Source organism: Pelobates fuscus, chromosome 13 (genome assembly GCF_036172605.1).
Source record: "Pelobates fuscus isolate aPelFus1 chromosome 13, aPelFus1.pri, whole genome shotgun sequence".
NCBI lineage: Eukaryota > Metazoa > Chordata > Amphibia > Anura > Pelobatidae > Pelobates > Pelobates fuscus.
Window position 1 is genome coordinate 86856792 of NC_086329.1, and position 22629 is coordinate 86879420.

General features: G+C 43.9%; 1 protein-coding gene across 1 annotated transcript; it reads left to right on the top strand.

The window, feature by feature from the left end:
* Nucleotides 1–11814: 11814 nt before the first annotated feature.
* On the top strand, nucleotides 11815–22473 carry PMVK (phosphomevalonate kinase). The gene is made up of 5 exons (XM_063440093.1): nucleotides 11815–12068; nucleotides 14827–14890; nucleotides 15243–15395; nucleotides 21659–21788; nucleotides 21965–22473. The coding sequence occupies exons 1-5, from the start codon at nucleotides 11986–11988 to the stop codon at nucleotides 22111–22113; spliced, it is 579 nt and encodes a 192-aa protein (XP_063296163.1). The 5' UTR covers nucleotides 11815–11985; the 3' UTR covers nucleotides 22114–22473.
* The last annotated feature ends 156 nt before the right edge of the window (nucleotides 22474–22629 follow it).

The following is a 22629-nucleotide window of genomic DNA, read 5'->3' on the forward strand; positions in this document are numbered from 1 at the left end:
TGCCAGCCACGCCAAGAAATTAAGACTTGCCACATAAAACTCGCTTATAGCGGAGATTACTAACGCATTCTAAAAAACTGAAGCCTAACTCAACCACGTACACTAAACTGCTCCATCTCCAGGTTCAACTGAAATATATGGACCTTGCCAAAACAACATATTTATGTCAGGGTACCTGAGGTCTCTACCTCTGAGAGAGGTGGAGACTTAGAGGTTTATCCATCCGGACGTGCCATTTCTCCCGTTCCTCGCGGTCTTTCCAGTCACTTATACAACGACCGCGAGGAATCCACGTCCTTTTCTAACAGGACGCTCGATACGTGACGTCATGACGCCAATCATGAGCGACCTGCCAATCAAGTGTCCGACACCCTATTGGTACTTGTTGGAGGCGTGGTTGCTTTCCGGAGCCAGGGTATTTAAGCTTACTTCTCCCTTCAGCTCATTGCCCTGTCGTGGTTCTAGCTTGTCTAGTCACTCAGTGCTCTGGTATTCTAGTTTGCTCTATTGGTTTTGACTCGGCTTGTTGTACTACCTTGCTTATCTCTGTTATCCCTTGACCCGGCTTGTCCTCTCGCTTATCTGTCTTCTCGTTTCCTTGACCTCGGCTTGTCTTTGACCATTCTCTATTACTCTCGGTACGTTAGTCCGGCCATTCTAAGGTCCGGTATACGTACCTTTCCACTCTTTGTACTCTGCGTGTTGGATCCCTGTCCCGATCCTGACATTACGACAGGGCCAATGGATCCTGCAGGTACAAACAGTCAGCTTGGTTCTTCTGATCCCAGGTTTGACGCCATGGAGCACAGGATGGATCAGATGGCGCTAGCACTACAGGCATTATTGTCCCGTGCTAGTAACCCACCTGAGGAGACGCGTACTCCTTCTATTTATCCTGCAGGCTCAGGTCTAGAGGTAGCCACTGTAGGTGCTTCTTCCCGTATTACTCCACCAGTACGTTATGGTGGGTCACCAGAGAAGTGTCGTGGCTTTCTAAACCAGATTAGCATCCACTTCGAATTACAACCCCGCTCTTATCCTACAGATAGAGCGAAGGTTGGATTTGTTATTACCTTGCTCATTGAGAAAGCCCTGAGATGGGCCAATCCTTTATGGGAGAATGATAATCCATTAGTCTATAATTATAATGCCTTTGTAGCTGCTTTTAGAAGAACTTTTGACCCTCCTGGTAGAAAGGTCAATGCAGCTAGATTACTGTTGCGCCTTAGACAGGACAGTCGAACACTTGTGGATTATGCACTAGAGTTCAGGTCCTTGGCGGCAGAAGTTAAGTGGAACGAACAGGCTTATATAGATGTGTTTCTGAATGGATTATCAGATGTAATTCTTGACGAGGTCGCTACTAGAGAACTCCCTGAGAATTTGGAGGATTTAATTTCTTTTATATCTCGTATTGATGAACGCCTAAGAGAGAGGCAGAACACTCGAGATAGGACCCGTAGACCCTCCTTTAAACTAGCTCCTACCTTTCAAAGTTCTGAGCTCGAGGCCTTACGTTTTCCTGAACCTATGCAGATAGGTAATACTCATCTCACAGAGGAGGAGAGACAGTACAGGAGAAGGGAGGGTTTATGTATGTATTGTGGAGTCAGAGGTCATTTACGCCTAAATTGTCCTAATCGTTCGGGAAACGCTCGCACCTAAGTTTCTCTAGAGGACAGGCCTTGGGTGTTTCTATTTTGTCCTCTATTCACAACTACAAAGAGCACAGGCTTCTGTTACCCGTTTCTTTAACTTGGGAGAAGGGAGTAGTAGAGACCATGGCACTAATCGATTCTGGAGCTGCTGAGAGCTTTATTGACCAGGTTTTTGTTGCCAAGCATGCTATCCCATCCCAGTTAAGGGAGACACCACTGGCTGTTGAAGCCATCGATGGCAGATCGTTACTTGAGCCTGTTATTTTCCGTGAAACCATACCGGTTAACTTAACTGTTGGCGTCCTACATAGAGAGGACATATCCTTACTGCTCATTTCTTCTCCGTCTATTCCCATAGTCCTGGGGTACTCCTGGTTGAGGAGACATAACCCTATCATTAATTGGGAGTCAGGGGAGATAGTCTCGTGGGGACAGAATTGTCAAGAGAGATGTTTGCGGAAGGTCTCACCTCTCTGCTCAGCCAACACCTCGGCTAACTCTGTCTACCCTACAGAGACACAAATACCGTCTCAGTACTTAGATTTAAAGGCAGTATTTGATAAAAAAGAAAGCCGATACCTTACCCCCACACAGGTCCTTTGATTGCAAAATTAACCTACTCCCTGGTACCATGCCGCCCAGGGGTCATGTATACCCGTTATCTACAAAAGAGAACTCAGTTCTGGAGGAGTATATTCATGAAAATTTAGACAAGGGATTCATTAGGAGATCCTCCTCTCCTGCCGGGGCTGGATTTTTTTTTGTTAAAAAGAAGGATGGTTCTTTAAGACCTTGTATTGATTATCGAGGTCTGAATAAGATAACCATTAGAAATGCCTATCCGATTCCCTTGATTACTGAACTTTTTGATTGTTTAAAGGGTTCTACTATTTTCACCAAGTTAGATCTCAGAGGGGCATATAACTTGGTGAGAATCCAGCAGGGACACGAGTGGATGACGGCGTTCAATACTCGATATGGTCACTATGAATATACAGTAATGCCTTTTGGGTTATGCAATGCTCCAGCTGTATTTCAGGATCTGATAAACGAGGTTCTTAGGGAATTTCAGCAGGAGTGCGTCATTGTATACCTAGATGATATACTCATACATTCTAGTGAGATCGAGACTCATCACAAACAAGTCAGGAGGGTTTTGCACAAACTTCTCCAACATGGCTTGTACTGCAAGTTGGAGAAATGTAGCTTTGATCAAGCCCAAGTAAATTTCCTTGGTTATGTGATTTCGGGGGAAGGATTTAAGATGGATCCAGATAAGCTCCAGTCCATTCTAGAGTGGCCTTTACCCAAGGGTCTTAAAGCTGTCCAGAGATTTATTGGTTTTTCTAATTATTATAGGCGCTTTATTAAGGGTTACTCTTCAATTATCGCGCCTATCACCAACATGACCAAACAGGGGGCTGATACTAAGAATTGGACTACTGAAGCTCTCCTTGCTTTCAAAACTCTCAAGGAGCTTTTCGCTTCCGCTCCAATTTTAGTACACCCTAACACTTCTCTGCCTTTCCTACTTGAGGTAGACGCCTCAGAGACAGGTATAGGTGCTGTCCTATCTCAAAGGTTAGGCGTTGATAAACCATTACATCCATGTGGATTTTTTTCTAAAAAATTGTCTGGTGCTGAAAGCAGATATGACATTGGTGACAGAGAATTACTAGCGGTTATCAAGGCTTTAAAAGAATGGAGACATTTATTGGAAGGGACATTACATCCTGTTACCATTTTAACAGACCACAAGAATTTGTCATATATTGGAGAGGCTAAGCGATTGTCCTCCAGGCAGGCTCGTTGGTCGTTATTTCTTACCCATTTCAATTACGTTCTCACTTACAGACCTGGTTCGAAAAATTCTAAAGCTGATGCTCTATCTCGCCAATATGAACCTTCTGATTCAGCTGAACCGCTTCTGTCCTCCATTGTACCCAAATGCAATATTATTGCTAATACTAGTCTCAAAATCCATTCTCCGTTACTTGACCAGATCATGAAGTCACAACATTTGACACCCAGACACACTCCTGAGGGAAGAAACTTTGTCCTTCCGGAACTCCAACTGGAGCTCTTACAATGTTTCCACGAAAGTAAAGTAGCTGGCCATCCTGGCATTCGCAAGACATATGCTCTGATCTCCAAGGATTTCTGGTAGCCTTCCTTACGAAAGGATATTAAAGAGTTCATCGCAGCTTGTGAGACTTGTGCCAAGACTAAACAACCTCATACTTCTCCATGTGGCCTGTTACACCCCTTGGACATTCCAGAGAAACCATGGTCCTGTCTATCCATAGACTTTATTGTAGAATTACCTGCTTCCAAGAAACAGACTGTTATTCTCACAGTAGTGGATAGATTCACTAAAATGGCCCATTTCGTGCCATTACCCAAACTCCCGACTTCTCCTGAATTGGCAGAGATTTTTGCGAGAGAAATTTTTCGCTTACATGGTATTCCTTCAGAGATTGTTTCTGATAGAGGCTCTCAATTTGTCTCGCGATTCTGGAGATTCTGTTCTCAATTAGGCATCAAATTGAACTTCTCCTCTGCCTATCACCCTCAGTCTAACGGAGCTGCTGAACGTACCAATCAAAAGATTGAACAATATCTACGCTGCTTTGTTTCCGAACACCAGGACGATTGGGTCGGTTTGATTCCTTGGGCAGAGTTTGCACACAATAACCTTGTTTGTGATTCCACTCGTTCTAGCCCCTTCTTCATGAACTATGGCTTTCATCCTTCTATTTTTCCTTCGGTCTCCTCTTCTCAGGGAGTACCGTCGGTCGATGATCATGTCGCCAATCTGAAGAAGTTGTGGGATCAGACTCGTCAAATTCTTCTGCATAATTCTGCGTTGGTAAAAAAACACGCTGATAAGCGCAGAAGGGCGGCTCCTGTTTTTGTTCCTGGGGATAGGGTGTGGCTGAGTACTAGGAACATTCGTTTAAAAGTTCCATCCATGAAATTTGCTCCTCGTTACATAGGTCCTTACAGGATCCTCACTCGTATCAACCCGGTTGCGTATCGCCTAGCTCTGCCACCTGCTTTACGCATCCCGAACTCTTTTCATGTGTCCTTGTTGAAGCCATTAATCTGCAACAGATTCTCCTCTAAGGTTTCTTCTCCTCGTCCTGTTCAGGTGGAGGGTCGGGAGGAGTACGAGGTCAGCTCCATCATTGATTCAAGAATCTCAAGGGGCAAGTTGCAGTATCTGGTCAACTGGAAGGGATATGGTCCTGAGGAGAGGAGTTGGGTACCTCAGGAGGATGTTCATGCTCCTCGCCTCCGCAGGGCGTTTCACTCCCGCTTTCCATCTCGTCCCGGTACCTTCCGCCCGGTGGGCGTATCTGAGAGGGGGGGTACTGTCAGGGTACCTGAGGTCTCTACCTCTGAGAGAGGTGGAGACTTAGAGGTTTATCCATCCGGACGTGCCATTTCTCCCGTTCCTCGCGGTCTTTCCAGTCACTTATACAACGACCGCGAGGAATCCACGTCCTTTTCTAACAGGACGCTCGATACGTGACGTCATGACGCCAATCATGAGCGACCTGCCAATCAAGTGTCCGACACCCTATCGGTACTTGTTGGAGGCGTGGTTGCTTTCCGGAGCCAGGGTATTTAAGCTTACTTCTCCCTTCAGCTCATTGCCCTGTCGTGGTTCTAGCTTGTCTAGTCACTCAGTGCTCTGGTATTCTAGTTTGCTCTATTGGTTTTGACTCGGCTTGTTGTACTACCTTGCTTATCTCTGTTATCCCTTGACCCGGCTTGTCCTCTCGCTTATCTGTCTTCTCGTTTCCTTGACCTCGGCTTGTCTTTGACCATTCTCTATTACTCTCGGTACGTTAGTCCGGCCATTCTAAGGTCCGGTATACGTACCTTTCCACTCTTTGTACTCTGCGTGTTGGATCCCTGTCCCGATCCTGACAATTTACTCCGCATAGTCTAAATACAATTTTTTTGCCAATGGCAACAGGGCGGGCACCAAATTGATGTCACAACTGAAGTACAGGTCTGTCGCCTCCAGTATTGCCTTCCTAGAAAATGGTAAAGGAAAAAAGTTAGACCCACATGCTATTGTTAACCAATTAGCAGAATATTATGGTGATCTGTACAACCTGAAAAATGATCCACAGACAGTCCTTCCCACCCAAACCGAAATTGACGATTTCTTAACAGACCTCAACTTGCCCAGATTGACAGAGGGAGACCTTGACCTTCTGCAAAACCCTTTTTCCCTAGACAAAATCACACAAGTCATCCCACCTCCCAGCTTGCAAAGCTCCAGGCCCAGATGGCCTCTCAAATAAGTATTATCAAACCTTTTCCTCTATCGTATCCCCACATTTGTTAAGCCTGCTGAACCACTGCGACATGAAAGGCGCTCTTCCAGAGGAAATGCTCATGGCACATATATCGACCCTCCCTAAACCCGGTAAACCCCCGACCCAATGGAAGAACTTTAGACCCATCTTTCTATTTAATGGGGACGCCAAGATTTATGCCAAACTTGTTAGCAACAGACTTGCCCCTTTACTCCACAAGCTTGTACATAACGACCAGTCAGACTTCATCCTAGGCCGCCAGGGATCAGACAATACCAGAAAAATACTTAACATCTTGTGAATTCTGGAGACCTGGGGTACTAAGGGCCTTTTTCTCTCATTAGATGCAGAAAAGGCCTTGACCGGCTGAACTGGGCATATATGAATACTGTACTGTCTAAATTCAATTTTCCAGAAGAAACAATATGAGGCATCATGGACTTCTATAGCACCCCTCCTGTCTACGCCCTTTTCCATCACTAATGGAACCAGACAGGGTTGTCCCTTATCGCTCCTACTGTACATACTGTCCCTTGAACCCCTAGCATGCAAGATCCGCAAACATCCCTTAATACAAGGTATCCCCATTCATGGCAGAGAATATAGTCTAGCACTATTTGCAGACAGTATCTTTATAGCACTTTTGGACCCCCTACAATCCCTTCCTCCTCTCCTAGATTTACTACGACCGTTCGGTAATGTTTCCCATTATTGGTTAAATCAAGACAAGACCCAAGCCCTTCCTATTAGTCTCCCTCCGCAACAGCTACTCATTCGACTGGAGATCGACCTACCTCAATTGCACCCACTATGCCCGCTATCCTGAAATTAAACTACACACCTCTGCTTGCATTATGAATGAAACTAATACACGGAGACAGGTACTACTCTCCTGGCTCTGAAAAGTTAACGTTTATAAAATGATGATCCTCCCTCGCATCCTATATGTTTTTAGGATGTTACCTATTAAAATCACGACACAATTTCTGTAGAGATTTACAATATTTTGTGGTGCATTTATAGGGGGAGGCAAGAGACCCAGGGTGTTTCTTTCTCTCTTACAGACCTTGCCACGACTCGGGGGTGTGGGACTAGCGAATATTAGGTTGTATTATAAGGCTGCAGTGTTATCTGCAGGAATCCTCCTCCATGCCTGGCCCAGCATGATCCAATGGACGGATATGGAGAAGACACAATTTCCAGATCAGTCCCTCATAGATTACATGTGGACGCTGAGACAGTTCAGAACAAAGAGGCCTGACCTATTCCCGACTACACAAACCACAATAGCGTTCTGGGATGAGTTCATGCTGGCCATGGGCTATGGAAATACTTTCCATGCCAAATCACCCATATCGGCCCTTAAAGGACCACTATAGTGCCAGGAAAACATACTCGTTTTCCTGGCACTATAGTGCCCTGAGGGTGCCCCCACCCTCAGGGTCCCCCTCCCGCCGGGCTAGATGGATGGAGAGTAAAAGGTTAAAACGTACCTTTATTCCAGCGCCGGGCAGGGAGCTCTCCTCCTCCTCTCCACCTCCGATCCTCCCCGTCGGCTGAATGCGCACGCGCGGCAAGATCTGCGCGCGTATTCAGCCGGTCTCATAGGAAAGCATTTACAATGCTTTCCTATGGACGCTTGCGTGCTCTCACTGATTTTCACAGTGAGAATCACGCAAGCGCCTCTAGCGGCTGTCAGTGAGACAGCCACTAGAGGATTTGGAGGCTGGATTAACCCTATTATAAACATACCAGTTTCTCTGAAACTGCTATGTTTATAAAAAAAAGGGAAACTGCTATGTTTATAAATTGGTTAAGCCTTCCCCCTAATCCTCTAGTGGCTGTCTCATTGACAGCCGCTAGAGGCGCTTGCGTGATTCTCACTGTGAAAATCACAGTGAGAGCACGCAAGCGTCCATAGGAAAGCATTGTAAATGCTTTCCTATGCGACCGGCTGAATGCACGCGCAGCTCTTGCCGCACGTGCGCATTCAGCCGACGGGGCGGAGAGGAGGAGGAGGAGAGCTCCCCGCCCAGCGCTGGAAAAAGGTACGTTTTACCCCTTTTCCCCTTTCCAGAGCCGGGCGGGAGGGGGACCCTGAGTATGAGTAAACGAGTATGTTTTCCTGGCACTAGAGTGGTCCTTTAAGCTGAAGTGGTCTGGGTGCCTAGAGTGGTCCTTTAAGGTCATGTTGCCAGATATTTCACTCAAATACTGGCGTGAGGCAGGCATCACACAAATCTCCCATCAGATAGAAGACAATGGGGTAATGTCATTTCCAGCACTACAGAAGCGATGGCAGATACCAATTAGTGCTATCTTTTCCTATTCACAGCTAAAGAGCATTTTGAACGCTCATACGACACTATCGCATACCACACGGAGTTCTAGCTATGCTTGCCTACTAAACCAAAGGCCCTTACTCTGTGCTACAAGTCCTGGCAAGAGCTTTTACCAACCAAACCCCAACAGCACAAGACACAGTGGGAAATAGACTGTGGCAGGCCCTTGACGGATGAGGACTGGCTCCAGTCCATGCCCTCAATGACTTATCTAGATGGACGAAATGCTTCTCACACATTAAGGCCCATCGAAAACTTTTATATCGCTGGTACATGACCCCTCAGAGACTCCAGCGTATGTTCCCCAATTCATCCCTGACATGCTGGAGGTGTGCTTCGGATAAAGGCACACTCATACATTTGTGGTGGTCCTGTGGGGGCATTCAGCCCTTCTGGACTATAGTACGTTCTGTCCTTGATACACTGGACATCCCTACTTTCGTATTAATGGCACCTATCTGCCTACTGCTGCTGCTCCCTGAATCCCTGACCTATGGCCAGAAACAAGTCACTGCTTTGGTTCTACTAGCTGCACGAATCCTTATAACTCAAAAATGGAAATCCCTAGACTGCCCTTTCCTGTCCCAGTTACTTGACAAAATATGACCGTTCCACACCTATGAGCGAATGGCGCTCACATCCAGTCAGACAACACAGAGGTTTGGTGAAGCTTGGCGAGCATGGGATAGGGAATACGGACAGGGAGCTGGTGATGGCGGCCTCATTGCTTCCTGCTAGCTCAGTCTGTAGCTGTATATGGTGTAATATTTCTATCTAGCTCAGTCTGTAGCTGTATATGGTGTAATATTTCTATCTAGCTCAGTCTGTAGCTGTATATGGTGTAATATTTCTATCTAGCTCAGTCTGTAGCTGTATATGGTGTAATATTTCTATCTAGCTCAGTCTGTAGCTGTATATGGTGTAATATTTCTATCTAGCTCAGTCTGTAGCTGTATATGGTGTAATATTTCTATCTAGCTCAGTCTGTAGCTGTATATGGTGTAATATTTCTATCTAGCTCAGTCTGTAGCTGTATATGGTGTAATATTTCTATCTAGCTCAGTCTGTAGCTGTATATGGTGTAATATTTCTATCTAGCTCAGTCTGTAGCTGTATATGGTGTAATATTTCTATCTAGCTCAGTCTGTAGCTGTATATGGTGTAATATTTCTATCTAGCTCAGTCTGTAGCTGTATATGGTGTAATATTTCTATCTAGCTCAGTCTGTAGCTGTATATGGTGTAATATTTCTATCTAGCTCAGTCTGTAGCTGTATATTGTGTAATATTTCTATCTAGCTCAGTCTGTAGCTGTATATGGTGTAATATTTCTATCTAGCTCAGTCTGTAGCTGTATATGGTGTAATATTTCTATCTAGCTCAGTCTGTAGCTGTATATGGTGTAATATTTCTATCTAGCTCAGTCTGTAGCTGTATATGGTGTAATATTTCTATCTAGCTCAGTCTGTAGCTGTATATGGTGTAATATTTCTATCTAGCTCAGTCTGTAGCTGTATATGGTGTAATATTTCTATCTAGCTCAGTCTGTAGCTGTATATGGTGTAATATTTCTATCTAGCTCAGTCTGTAGCTGTATATGGTGTAATATTTCTATCTAGCTCAGTCTGTAGCTGTATATTGTGTAATATTTCTATCTAGCTCAGTCTGTAGCTGTATATGGTGTAATATTTCTATCTAGCTCAGTCTGTAGCTGTATATGGTGTAATATTTCTATCTAGCTCAGTCTGTAGCTGTATATGGTGTAATATTTCTATCTAGCTCAGTCTGTAGCTGTATATGGTGTAATATTTCTATCTAGCTCAGTCTGTAGCTGTATATGGTGTAATATTTCTATCTAGCTCAGTCTGTAGCTGTATATGGTGTAATATTTCTATCTAGCTCAGTCTGTAGCTGTATATGGTGTAATATTTCTATCTAGCTCAGTCTGTAGCTGTATATGGTGTAATATTTCTATCTAGCTCAGTCTGTAGCTGTATATGGTGTAATATTTCTACCTAGCTCAGTCTGTAGCTGTATATGGTGTAATATTTCTATCTAGCTCAGTCTGTAGCTGTATATTGTGTAATATTTCTACCTAGCTCAGTCTGTAGCTGTATATTGTGTAATATTTCTATCTAGCTCAGTCTGTCGCTGTATATGGTGTAATATTTCTATCTAGCTCAGTCTGTAGCTGTATATTGTGTAATATTTCTACCTAGCTCAGTCTGTAGCTGTATATGGTGTAATATTTCTACCTAGCTCAGTCTGTAGCTGTATATTGTGTAATATTTCTATCTAGCTCAGTCTGTAGCTGTATATGGTGTAATATTTCTATCTAGCTCAGTCTGTAGCTGTATATGGTGTAATATTTCTATCTAGCTCAGTCTGTAGCTGTATATGGTGTAATATTTCTATCTAGCTCAGTCTGTAGCTGTATATGGTGTAATATTTCTACCTAGCTCAGTCTGTAGCTGTATATGGTGTAATATTTCTATCTAGCTCAGTCTGTAGCTGTATATGGTGTAATATTTCTACCTAGCTCAGTCTGTAGCTGTATATTGTGTAATATTTCTATCTAGCTCAGTCTGTAGCTGTATATGGTGTAATATTTCTATCTAGCTCAGTCTGTAGCTGTATATTGTGTAATATTTCTATCTAGCTCAGTCTGTAGCTGTATATGGTGTAATATTTCTATCTAGCTCAGTCTGTAGCTGTATATTGTGTAATATTTCTACCTAGCTCAGTCTGTAGCTGTATATTGTGTAATATTTATATCTAGCTCAGTCTGTAGCTGTATATGGTGTAATATTTCTATCTAGCTCAGTCTGTAGCTGTATATGGTGTAATATTTCTATCTAGCTCAGTCTGTAGCTGTATATTGTGTAATATTTCTACCTAGCTCAGTCTGTAGCTGTATATTGTGTAATATTTCTATCTAGCTCAGTCTGTAGCTGTATATGGTGTAATATTTCTATCTAGCTCAGTCTGTAGCTGTATATGGTGTAATATTTCTATCTAGCTCAGTCTGTAGCTGTATATTGTGTAATATTTCTATCTAGCTCAGTCTGTAGCTGTATATGGTGTAATATTTCTATCTAGCTCAGTCTGTAGCTGTATATGGTGTAATATTTCTATCTAGCTCAGTCTGTAGCTGTATATGGTGTAATATTTCTATCTAGCTCAGTCTGTAGCTGTATATGGTGTAATATTTATATCTAGCTCAGTCTGTAGCTGTATATGGTGTAATATTTCTATCTAGCTCAGTCTGTAGCTGTATATTATGTAATATTTCTATCTAGCTCAGTCTGTAGCTGTATATTATGTAATATTTCTATCCTACTATATATAACTCATTATACAGCTCTCTGGCTATATGTATTATTAGATATAGTGTGTATATAGCTCTATATTTAGTATTATGTACACACAGACAATAGACCCTGCCCCTCCCCCTTCTCTCTAGGCTGCTGCCAATCAGCCCCTCCCTGGGCGGGGCCTGTAGTGTGACAGTGGAGAAGCGGGCGGGGCCTGTGGTGTGACAGCGGAGGAGTGGGCGGGGCCTGTGGTGTGAACGTGGAGTGATGGGCGTGGTCTGCGCGGTGGGCGGTTCTGGCTCCCGGCATTGCTGGTGGTGAGGTACAGGGGCCCCGGGATGGAGGGGCCACACTTGGTGCTTGTCTTCAGCGGGAAGAGGAAATCGGGCAAGGACTATGTGACTGAACTCATCAGGGAGAGGTGAGTGTGAGTGCGGGTCTTAGTGAGTGCAGACAGGGAATGAATGGAGGACAATGAGTGTAGGAGATGGAGGGGGGAGTCAGAGTACGAGAGGACACTGAATGGGGGGTAGGGGAGTCAATGGGGGACACTGAATGGGGGAGTAGGGGAGTCAATGGGGGACACTGAATGGGGGGATTGGGGAGTCAATGGGGGATACTGAATGGGGGGGTATTGGAGTCAATGGGGGGCACTGAATGGGGAGATTGGGGAGTCAATGGGGGATACTGAATGGGGGAAGTGGAGTCAATGGGGGGCACTGAATGGGGGGGTATTGGAGTCAATGGGGGACACTGAATGGGAGTATGGGAGTCAATGGGGACACTGAATGGGGGGTAGGGAAGTTAATGGGGACACTGAATGGGGGGGTAGGGGAGTCCATGGGGGACACTGAATGGGGGGGGGGGGGGTTGGTGAGTCAATGGGGGACACTGAATGGGGGAAGTGGAGTCAATGAGGGACACTGAATGGTGGGAATGGGAGTCAATGGGGGACACTGAATGGGGGAAGTGGAGTCAATGGGGGATACTGAATGGTGGGAATGGGAGTCAATGGGGGACACTGAATGGGTGTAGGGGAGTCAATGTGGGACACTGAATGGGGGGGTAGGGAAGTTAATGGGGACACTGAATGGGGGGGTAGGGGAGTCCATGGGGGACACTGAATGGGGGGGGGGTTGGTGAGTCAATGGGGGACACTGAATGGGGGAAGTGGAGTCAATGAGGGACACTGAATGGGGGGGTAGGGGAGTCAATGGGGGACACTGAATGGGGGAAGTGGAGTCAATGGGGGACACTGAATGGGGGAAGTGGAGTCAATGGGGGACACTGAATGGGGGAAGTGGAGTCAATGGGGGACACTGAATGGGGGAAGTGGAGTCAATGGGGGACACTGAATGGTGGGAATGGGAGTCAATGGGGGACACTAAATGGGTGTAGGGGACTCAATGGGGGACACTGAATGGGGGTAGGGGAGTCAATGGGGACACTGAATGGGGGTAGGGTACTCAATGGGGGACACTGAATGGGGGTAGGGGAGTCAATGGGGGGGTAGGGGAGTGAATGGGGGTAGGGGAGTCAATGGGGACACTGAATGGGGGTAGGGGAGTCAATGGGGGGCACTGAATGGGGGGGTAGGGGAGTCAATGGGGGTAGGGGAGTCAATGGGGGACACTGAATGGGGGGGTAGGGGAGTGAATGGGGGTAGGGGAGTCAATGGGGGACACTGAAGGGGGGAAGTGGAGTCAATGGGGGACACTGAATGGTGGTAGGGAAGTCAATGGGGACACTGAATGGGGGTAGGGGAGTCAATGGGGGACACTGAATGGGGGGGTAGGGGAGTCAATGGGGGACACTGAATGGGGGAGGGGGAGTCAATGGGGGACACTGAATGGGGTAGGGGAGTCAATGGGGACACTGAATGGAGGGGTAGGGAAGTTAATGGGGACACTGAATGGGGGGTAGGGAAATTAATGGGGACACTGAATGGGGAGTAGGGGAGTCAATGGGGGAAGGGGAGTCATTGGGGGACACTAAATGGGGGGAGGGTAGTCCGAGTATGGGGGTCACTGAAGGGGGGAAAGGGGAGTCAATGGTGCACACTGAATGCGGGGGAGGAGTCAGAGGATGGGGGCACTGAATGGGGGAGAGGAGTCAGAGAATGGGGGGACACTGAAAGGGGGAGTGTCAGTGGGGGACACTGAATGGGGGAGGGAAGTCAGAGTATGGGGGGACACTGAATGGGGTGAGGGGAGTCAGTGGGGGACACTGGGGAGGTGGAGGGGAGTCAATGGGGGACACTGGGGAGGTGGGGGGAGTCAGTGGGGGACACTGAATGGGGGAAGTAGAGTCAGAGTATGGGGGGGACACTGAATTGGAAGTCACAGTGTTGAGACAAAGAATGGAAAGGTTAAATAATTGGTGGACAATTAATAGGTGGGGTCATATTCTGGGGGACATTGAATGGAGGTCATATTGGGGGACAATGAATGAGTGGGTGTCATATTGTCGGGGAACATTAATGGAGGTTGTGTTATTGAGGGGGCAATGAATGGGTGGGAGTCATAATTGGAGGCAAGAATGGGTGGGGTCATATTGTGAGGGACATTAAAAGGGGGTCATTATTGGAGGGCAATAAATTATAGGGTGTCATATTATGGGGGGCAATGAATGGATCAGTCATATTTTATCAAGCCGGGGGTCATATTTTGGGGCCAATGAATGGAGGTCATGTTATTGGGGGGTAGTGAATGGATCAGATTTACATTTTGGGGGACAATTAATGGGGTTTATATAATTGTGGGACAATAAATGAGTGGAAGTCATATTGTGGGGGACATTGAATGGGAGTAATATTGGGGGCAATGAATGAGTGAGTGTCATATAGTGGGGTCAATAAATGAAGCAGGTTGTCGCAATGTTTGGGGTTGTGAATGTGGAGAAAAATAACTCTACTTATTGGTAAGTAGGGAAACAAACGATATGTTTGCACTAAAGGTTATTTTAGAGTGATTGTAAGGCTGTCTACGTGAAGAGGTGAAATTTCAGAATCTGAGAACACGTATAGAATCATCAGGTGACAGGACGAGGTCCAGGAAAAAAGTGAGTACAGTGTGTTTTTGAGGGTGCAGTGTCCGTAAGTAAGCATAGGGAATTTAGAAAGGAATGATGTGGATGGAGTGGGGTGAGAGTGACCTAATCGCTCACATTATGTACCATAGGTTGGGTCCTGACACCTGTGCTGTTCTGCGCCTGTCCGGGCCCCTGAAAGAGCAATATGCCCAGGTGAGTGCCTGAGGGATTTATTTTTGGAATGTAGGTAACCTGGCCAGAAGAAAATATATAATCTTCGCTCCTTATTAATACTGTGTAGAGGGAACAAGCCATTATGTGACCGTGCAATTAGTGCTTAAGTGCTAAAATTTGAGTCATTGTAAGGGTAGTTCCATTTGTTTCTATGGTAACTGCTTCTCATTTAGCACCTATCTCCGGAATTTCTTTGTGTCCAAATCTTACGGGAGTCATGGACTTCCTAAAATATGGGTTAGAGAAACATTACAGTGAATACATTTAAAGATTAAATTGTTCAATTTTCCTCATGGATTTAAATGTTGTCTGGTTCTCTTCCTCAACATAGGAGAAAGGCCTGGATTTCCAGCGCCTCCTGGATGCTAGCGAATACAAAGAGAAATACAGAGCAGACATGATCGCCTGGGGAGAGGAACGGAGGAATGCTGACCCAGGATTCTTCTGTAGGATTATTATACAAGGAGTAACACAACTGGTTTGGGTGAGTGGGTCAAGTGATCGGAGGAGATGCTAAAGGTTCAGAGTGTTCAGTCTGTCTGGGTATGTGACCAGGAATTTTGCCTGCCCAGTTTTAATTTAATACACGGGAGATGCACCTGGGCTGGGTGAGTGGGCATGACTTCTGAGGGTAACACAACCAGTTGTTGTTGACTCAGGGATTTTATCTATAGTCCTGGGGAGGTGGGGGTGGCACAAAACAATTGGCATAATTAGTATGGTTGAATAGCGTAGTGTCGTATCAGAATGAGGTGAATGTGTGTGTGTGTGTGTGTCAGGGAATTGTGTGTCCGTCTGGGTGAATAGGAGTTGAATTAGTGTGTAATAAAGATAAGAAATACCACATTCACAGACAATTGATTGACTTCGAACAACTATGCACTGACAGAAAACACCTGGAACACACTATATCCTACCTCTACGCAAGCTTACAGACACTGGGCAATGTACACCCACTAGGGTTCACGGACAAGTGGGAACGAGAGACGGACACACGCCTGACTGCCCAGGAGTGGGACAAAATCTTTCTCTTAACCCACAAATGCTCCCTTAGCTCCAAATATCAGGAGATGAGCTATAAACTACTCACACAATGGTATAGGACCCCGGACGTGCTCAGACACATGCACGGCACAACCTCTGGTGACTGCTGGAGATGCCTCTCCGCCCTGGGCACCAACCTCCACATTTGGTGGTCTTGCCCCCGCATAGCTCCATACTGGCGCATGGTCCGCGCTAAGATCAAGGAAATTACGGATACAGACCTCCCATTACTGCCACTGCCAATGCTCCTTCACCACACATCCATACCTACACAACAGTACAAAAAATCCCTCACGATACACCTGCTCTCTGCTGCGAAAAGCCTCATCCCACTGCACTGGAAAAGCCAGGCGTTACCCACCTACAAGCAATGGGTTGACAAGGTTGAGGAGATTCGCGGGATGGAAATGCTAACTGCGTCCCTGAGAGAACGCTCGGATAAATGCGCCCTCCAATGGTACCCCTGGACGTCTTACACCGCACGGGGACGGGCTTGATCCTGTACTCCTGGCCTCCCAGGAGACGCCTGATACCCGCCCTTGCTACCCCTATTATGCTGGGAAGATCCCAGACCCAGATACCCTCCCCCCCCCCCCCTCTACCCAACCAACTTGCGACTCACCAGACATGCCCACCAACAGAACGCGACAACCCACTAGATTGAGATCTCAGGGACGCCTCGTATGTTGAGAACACACCTCCCCCCACCCCCCTCTTACAGGGTAACAACGCCCCATTGAGCACCAACGTACGTTTCTGATCCACTGACTACTGCGGACTCACCCGTACCATATATTACACCCATGAAACTCGCCCCAAACCACCAATCAAGACCCGCCTAGGCGGACATGTTGTAAACTGGTTGTGTCATGGTTATAAGTGAAAAGTTGTACCCGACTCTGTATTAATGCCGGGCTCGAAGCACTGTTCTTGTATATGTCATACATTGTAACTTGATATTTGTTACCCCCTCCCTCCCCTCCCTCTCCTTTTTTCTGTCTCCTTCCCTTATTTGAAAAAACCTTAATAAATAAAGAATGTCTAAAAAAAAAAAAAAAAAAAAAGATAAGAAATAATCCCAAGGCACACCAAGGTTTTGCACATAAAAAAGAGTTTTCATTCATGCATAGAAAATACAACAGAATATCTTTTTAACAGAGAGAAAGTGCATAGTACAGTGCTAAACCAGTATATAGTACCAAAACCACAGTATAAATAAAGTGCTAAATGCGAAAACCCGTTAAAAAAGGTATACTGACCAAGAGCAGGAGAAATGAAACCCCAACGTTTTGGCTGTGAAGCCTTCCTCTTGGGGATATTCTGTTGTATTTTCTATGCATGAATAAATACTTTTTTTTTTTTTTTTTTTTTTATGTGCAAAACCTTGGTGTGCCCTGGGGTTATTTCTTATTTTTATTATTATTATTATTATTATTATTTATATAGCGCCAACAAATTCCGTAGCGCTGTACAATGGGTGGACTAACAGACACATAATTGAGATCAGACCACTGGACGTACAGGAACAGAGGGGGCTGAGGGCCCTGCTCAATGAGCTTACATGCTAGAGGGAGTGGGGTATAGTGACACAAAGGGGATTACAGTGATCAATTGGCAGGGATTTCATTTTACTATGATCTGATTTTTTTTAACCCCTGAGGGTTAATTCTTTTTTTTTTAACCCTCAGGGGTTAAATTTATTTTATTAATTAATTTAAATATTTGAAAATTATAAATTTAGCTAGCTGGGGAGGGTAGAAGTTAGTGGGGAGTTGGGGGATTTAGTGTTAAGCTAACTAGGGGTTAAGGTTAAAAAAAAGTTTTTAAATAAGCTTTAAAAAGTTAAAAGAATTAAGTTAAAAAAAAGTTTTAATAACATCAAAGTAAAAAAATAAAAAAAAACACCCCCCTTTACCCAGTCCAAATAAAAATTAACCCTTTCCCTGCCAGTCGATCACTGCCTACAGTGATCAAAATACAGATCACAGTATTATACTGTGATCTAATTTTTTTTAACCCCTGACGATTAACTTTTATTTATTTTTTTAACCCTCGGGGGGTTAAATTTATTTAATTAACTAATTTAAATATTGTTTAATTAAATATTTTGCTAGCTAGGGTGGGTGGGAGTTATGGGAAAATGGGGAATTTACTGTTAGTGCTGCTTACTGCTAGTTAGGGGTTAACGGTAAAGAAAAAGCTTAGAAAAATGCTAAATCTGTAAAACAAGTTTAGGACACTTTAAAAAAAATTAATAAGCAAAACAAAAGTTTAAAAAATAGTTTAAAAAGTTTTAAAAAGTTAAAAAAATACATTTAAAAACGCTCATTACCACTACACCTGGAACAAACTAGAGAAAAAATGATCCCACGCCAAGGTTCAAAATATGCCTTTTGAATTACCCCAGGGTGTATTCTTTAATAAATAATATGTGTTTGTGCGGAAGTTTCAATAACCAACCATCTAAACTACTCCAAATTGGAACATGGACACAGCGTAAAACTTCAAAGTTAGAAAAAAACTGAATGGCTGCGTCTCAAATGTGCCCCTTCAACATCCACATATACCTGGCAAAGGTACATACGGGCGGAAAAATGATCCCACGCTTAGGTTCAAAATATGCCTTTTGAAATACCCTGGGGTGTCTACTTTAAGAAATGGTATGGCTTCATGGGGTATTTGGATTATATAGCCTGGTAAAATACTCTAACATGGGACATGGGCACAGCGTAAAAATTTAAAGTTTGAAAAAATGGAATGGCTGTGTCCCAAATGTGCCCCTCCGATGTCCACATATAACTGGCAAAGGTACATACGGGGGTATTTTTGTACTCCGCAGACATAGCTGAGCAACATATGAAGTATTATACAGTGGTAGTACACATAAGGTGTGCAAAATATACTGTGCAAACTCACTTTGTGTGTCAAAAAGGCAGAAAAAAACGCTTATTACCACTACACTTGGTACAAGCTAGCGGAAAAATGATCTACACTAAGGTTCAAAATATGCCTTTTGAAGTACCCTGGGGTGTCTACTTTAAGAAATGGTAGGCCTTTGTGGGGTAGTTTGAATTTAAAACCTGCGAAGATGCTTGGAAATTGCACATAGGCCCAGCGTCAAAATTCAAAGTTCGGTAAAAACTGATATGGCTTGGTCTCCTATATGGCACTGTAGCTTCACGAAATAGTGCCAAAGACATTCATTGGGGGTGTCTTTTTACTCAGAAGACTTAGCTGAGCATAATTTGGGGGTTTTGAACTTAGTGGCACATATGAAATATACAAAATGCCCAGCAAAAATGCAATTCGTATGTAAAAAAATGCCCAAAATAATTTTTTACCACATACTTTGGCATATATTGCTGGAAAAATGGGGGCTGTCAGGATCGGGACAGGGATCCAACACGCAGATTACAAACAGTAGCCAGATACGTATACTGGACCTTAGAATGGCCGGACTAACGTAAGTAGTACCGTATAGAATGGTCAAAGACAAGCCGAGGTCGAGGGTAACAGAAGACAGGTAAGCGAGAGACAAGCCGAATCAAGGGTAACAGAGATAAGCAGAGTAAGGTAAACAAGCCGGGTCAAAACCAAAAGGGAAAATAGAATACACAAGCACTGAGTGACTAGAACAAGCTAGAACCACGACAGGGCAATGAGCTAATGAAGGAAGCTCTGTTAAATACCCTGTTCAGAGCAGTAACCACACCTCCGAGACGTCCTGATTGGTCCTGCAGCAATTGACTGACAGGTCGATCCGGGGGAGTGTCCTGATGATGACTTCCTGCCTAGATGGTGTAAAAGGCAGTCACTCCCTCGCGGCCGGCCTTGCATGACCGGATAGACCGCGGGGAAGGGAGTCATCAGACCGTCTGGATGGTGGAACAGCTAAGTCTCTACCTCTTTTGGAGGTAGAGACCACAGGTACCCTGACAGGGGCATGCTAAGGCACAATATGCACCTTATGAGATACCCTGAGGTGTCTACTTTTACAAATGGTAGGCCTTTGTGGTTTTTTTTGAACAGTCAAACTGTTATAATACCCCAAATGGAAGCATAGGCTCATTAAATCCGTCTCTCAAAACTCTACTGTGAATACTGAAAAGGACAGGTCTCCTGTATGGCACTGTAGCTTCACGAAATAGTGCCAAAGACATACAATGGGGGGGTGCCCTTTTACTCAGAAGACTTAGCTGAGCATAATTTGGGGGGTTTGAACTTAGTGGCACATATGAAATATACAAAATGCCCAGCAAAAATGCAATTCGTATGTAAAAAATGCACAAAATTATTTTTTACCACATACTTTGGCATATAATGGTGAAATAATGGGGGCATGTTAAGGCACAATATGCACCTTATGAGATACCCTGGGGTGTCTACTTTTACAAATGGTAGGCCTTTGTGGGGTTTTTTGAACAGTCAAACTACTATAATACCCCAAATGGAAGCATTGGCTCATTAAATCCGTCTCTCAAAATTTGACTGTGAATACTGAAAAGGACAGGTCTCCTATATGGCACTGTAGCTTCACGAAATAGTGCCAAAGACATACAATGAGGGTGCCGTTGTACTCAGCAGAAGTAACTGAACACATAATAAAACTTTGTACAGGAATAGCACACACCAACTTTACAAAATACACATGAGAAGTTCTTTGTTATAAGTTTGTGTGCCAAAACCCCCCAAAAAACACAATTTTACTCCAATATTTAGCAGAAGTTGGCGGTAAAATGGCTACGTAGAAAGTGTCAAAACAACCTTAGGTAAATAGCCTGTGGTGTCTTCTTTATATAAATATATACTTTTGTGTGGCAATTTTGTTTTCTTTTATGGCTATTAAGCTTACAAGACAAACATACCAAATTCTAAAATCGCTCCACATTAAAAGTTTATTTTACTCCTTGTGCTTTGTGACCTGTAACTACCAAAACAAACTTAAAATCCCAGACACATTATATATTCTGTAAATCAGAACAACTAAATGAATTTATTTTTAATTACTTTCCTTAACCTGCACTAATTGTGCACACATTATTATTGCAAAAACTGTTAAAAAAAAACAACTAAATTTTTCATTTTTTTTTGCATTTTTCTGTATTTTTTTTATAATAAATAAGAATTTATGTATATATATGTTACATCAAATTAAAGCCCTTTCTGTCCTTTAAAAAACGGTATATAATATGCGTCGGTGCAATAAATTAGTAAAATGCAAATTGCAGTTGAGCGCAAACAGCAAAAAAAGCCGTTGTCATTAAGTGAAAGACAAGCTTCCGAAGCTCTGTCCTTATAAACCACACATTTACTACCCATTTTTCAGTAGAGCTCTCCCTGTAATTCTATGTTTGTATGTTGAATTAGTGTGTGTCACAACCAGTCCTGGTAAGTGATTGTGGAGTTGAGTTGACATACCCAATCTGAATGAGTTAGTGTTTTAGAACGGGGATGGTAAAACTGGTCAGTGTGAGTGTTTGCAAGGTTTTGGATAGAAACATCGAGTGGAAGTGATAGAGGCTTCAAAAAAGGTTTTTGATTACTTGTACTTGAAAAACGATGCATTCATTTTTGAAAGCTTTGATTAGATTCTTTTTTGAGACATATAATTAAAATTTTCATATGCCATTGTGTTGATGTTGAAAAACTGCAGAAGTTGAGTTTGTCTGAACCCTCCTGACAAAGGGCTTTTCTATCCCACAGATTGTTAGTGATGCTCGGCGAAAGTCTGATATAGACTGGTTTCTCAGTTCCTATGGTGCTGTCACACAAACTGTTCGCGTTGTAGCCTCTGAAGAGACCAGGAAAGCCAGAGGTTGGATTTATACACCGGGTGAGTGCTCAAAATATTGTAGTCACAGCAATGGCCTTTATGTCAACAATCAGATTGGACCAGTGATTTAAGCTAAGGTCCCAATCTCTTTATCCATGCTGTGCGACATCATGATAACTAAAGAAAATCTGATACCCCAAACATAAAACATCTTCTATTTTTTTATTATCTTCTAGACATTGACGATGCAGACTCAGAATGTGGCCTGGATCAGGGAACATCCTTTGACTGGGTCATTACTAACAATGGCGATCAGGAATCATTGGACGAGCAGCTGCACAAGCTAATGGACTTTATTCACAGCAAGCTAGATTCGTCCGTTTGATGGGTGGGATTGTTTTGGCCGTGTTATAACCACAAAACTACATTGACAGGCCCGCGGCGATCGTCCTGACAGTCTGCATGCTGTGTCCGGAGATATATTAATCACAATCACTCTTCAAGTGTGAGAAACACCTCTCCACCACTTCCACTTTTAATTTATTTGTTAATTTATGGGTGAAATCACCAAATGCAGATTGTTTTTTTCCGTCAGGTGGACTATCCTAAAATAGTGCCTCCTTATAAGTGACAATTATCGGTGTAACTATTTATTTCCTGGTTATTACAGGTACATCTCTATATAAAGTACAGAATAATAAGGAAAGATGTCTCAACCCATAATAAAGCTAATTTTTGGTGCCCACTTTTAGAAACTACATAAATCATTGATTGCTTTTGACGTGCTCTCATTCACACCAGTGTTAATTTTGGCGGCAAATTTTAGTTTAGTTTTAGTCATAGTCTTTTTAACTAAAACATCATTTTAGTTTTAGTCGTATTTTAGTCATCTGAATTGTTT

Excerpts from the sequence above, each read along its gene's own strand:
- PMVK (XM_063440093.1), top strand. The coding sequence starts at position 11,986 with ATGGAGGGGCCACACTTGGTGCTTGTCTTCAGCGGGAAGAGGAAATCG. Across the intron at positions 12,069-14,826 it reads ACTGAACTCATCAGGGAGAG|GTTGGGTCCTGACACCTGTG; the intron begins GTGAGTGTGAGT and ends TATGTACCATAG. Across the intron at positions 14,891-15,242 it reads TGAAAGAGCAATATGCCCAG|GAGAAAGGCCTGGATTTCCA; the intron begins GTGAGTGCCTGA and ends TCCTCAACATAG.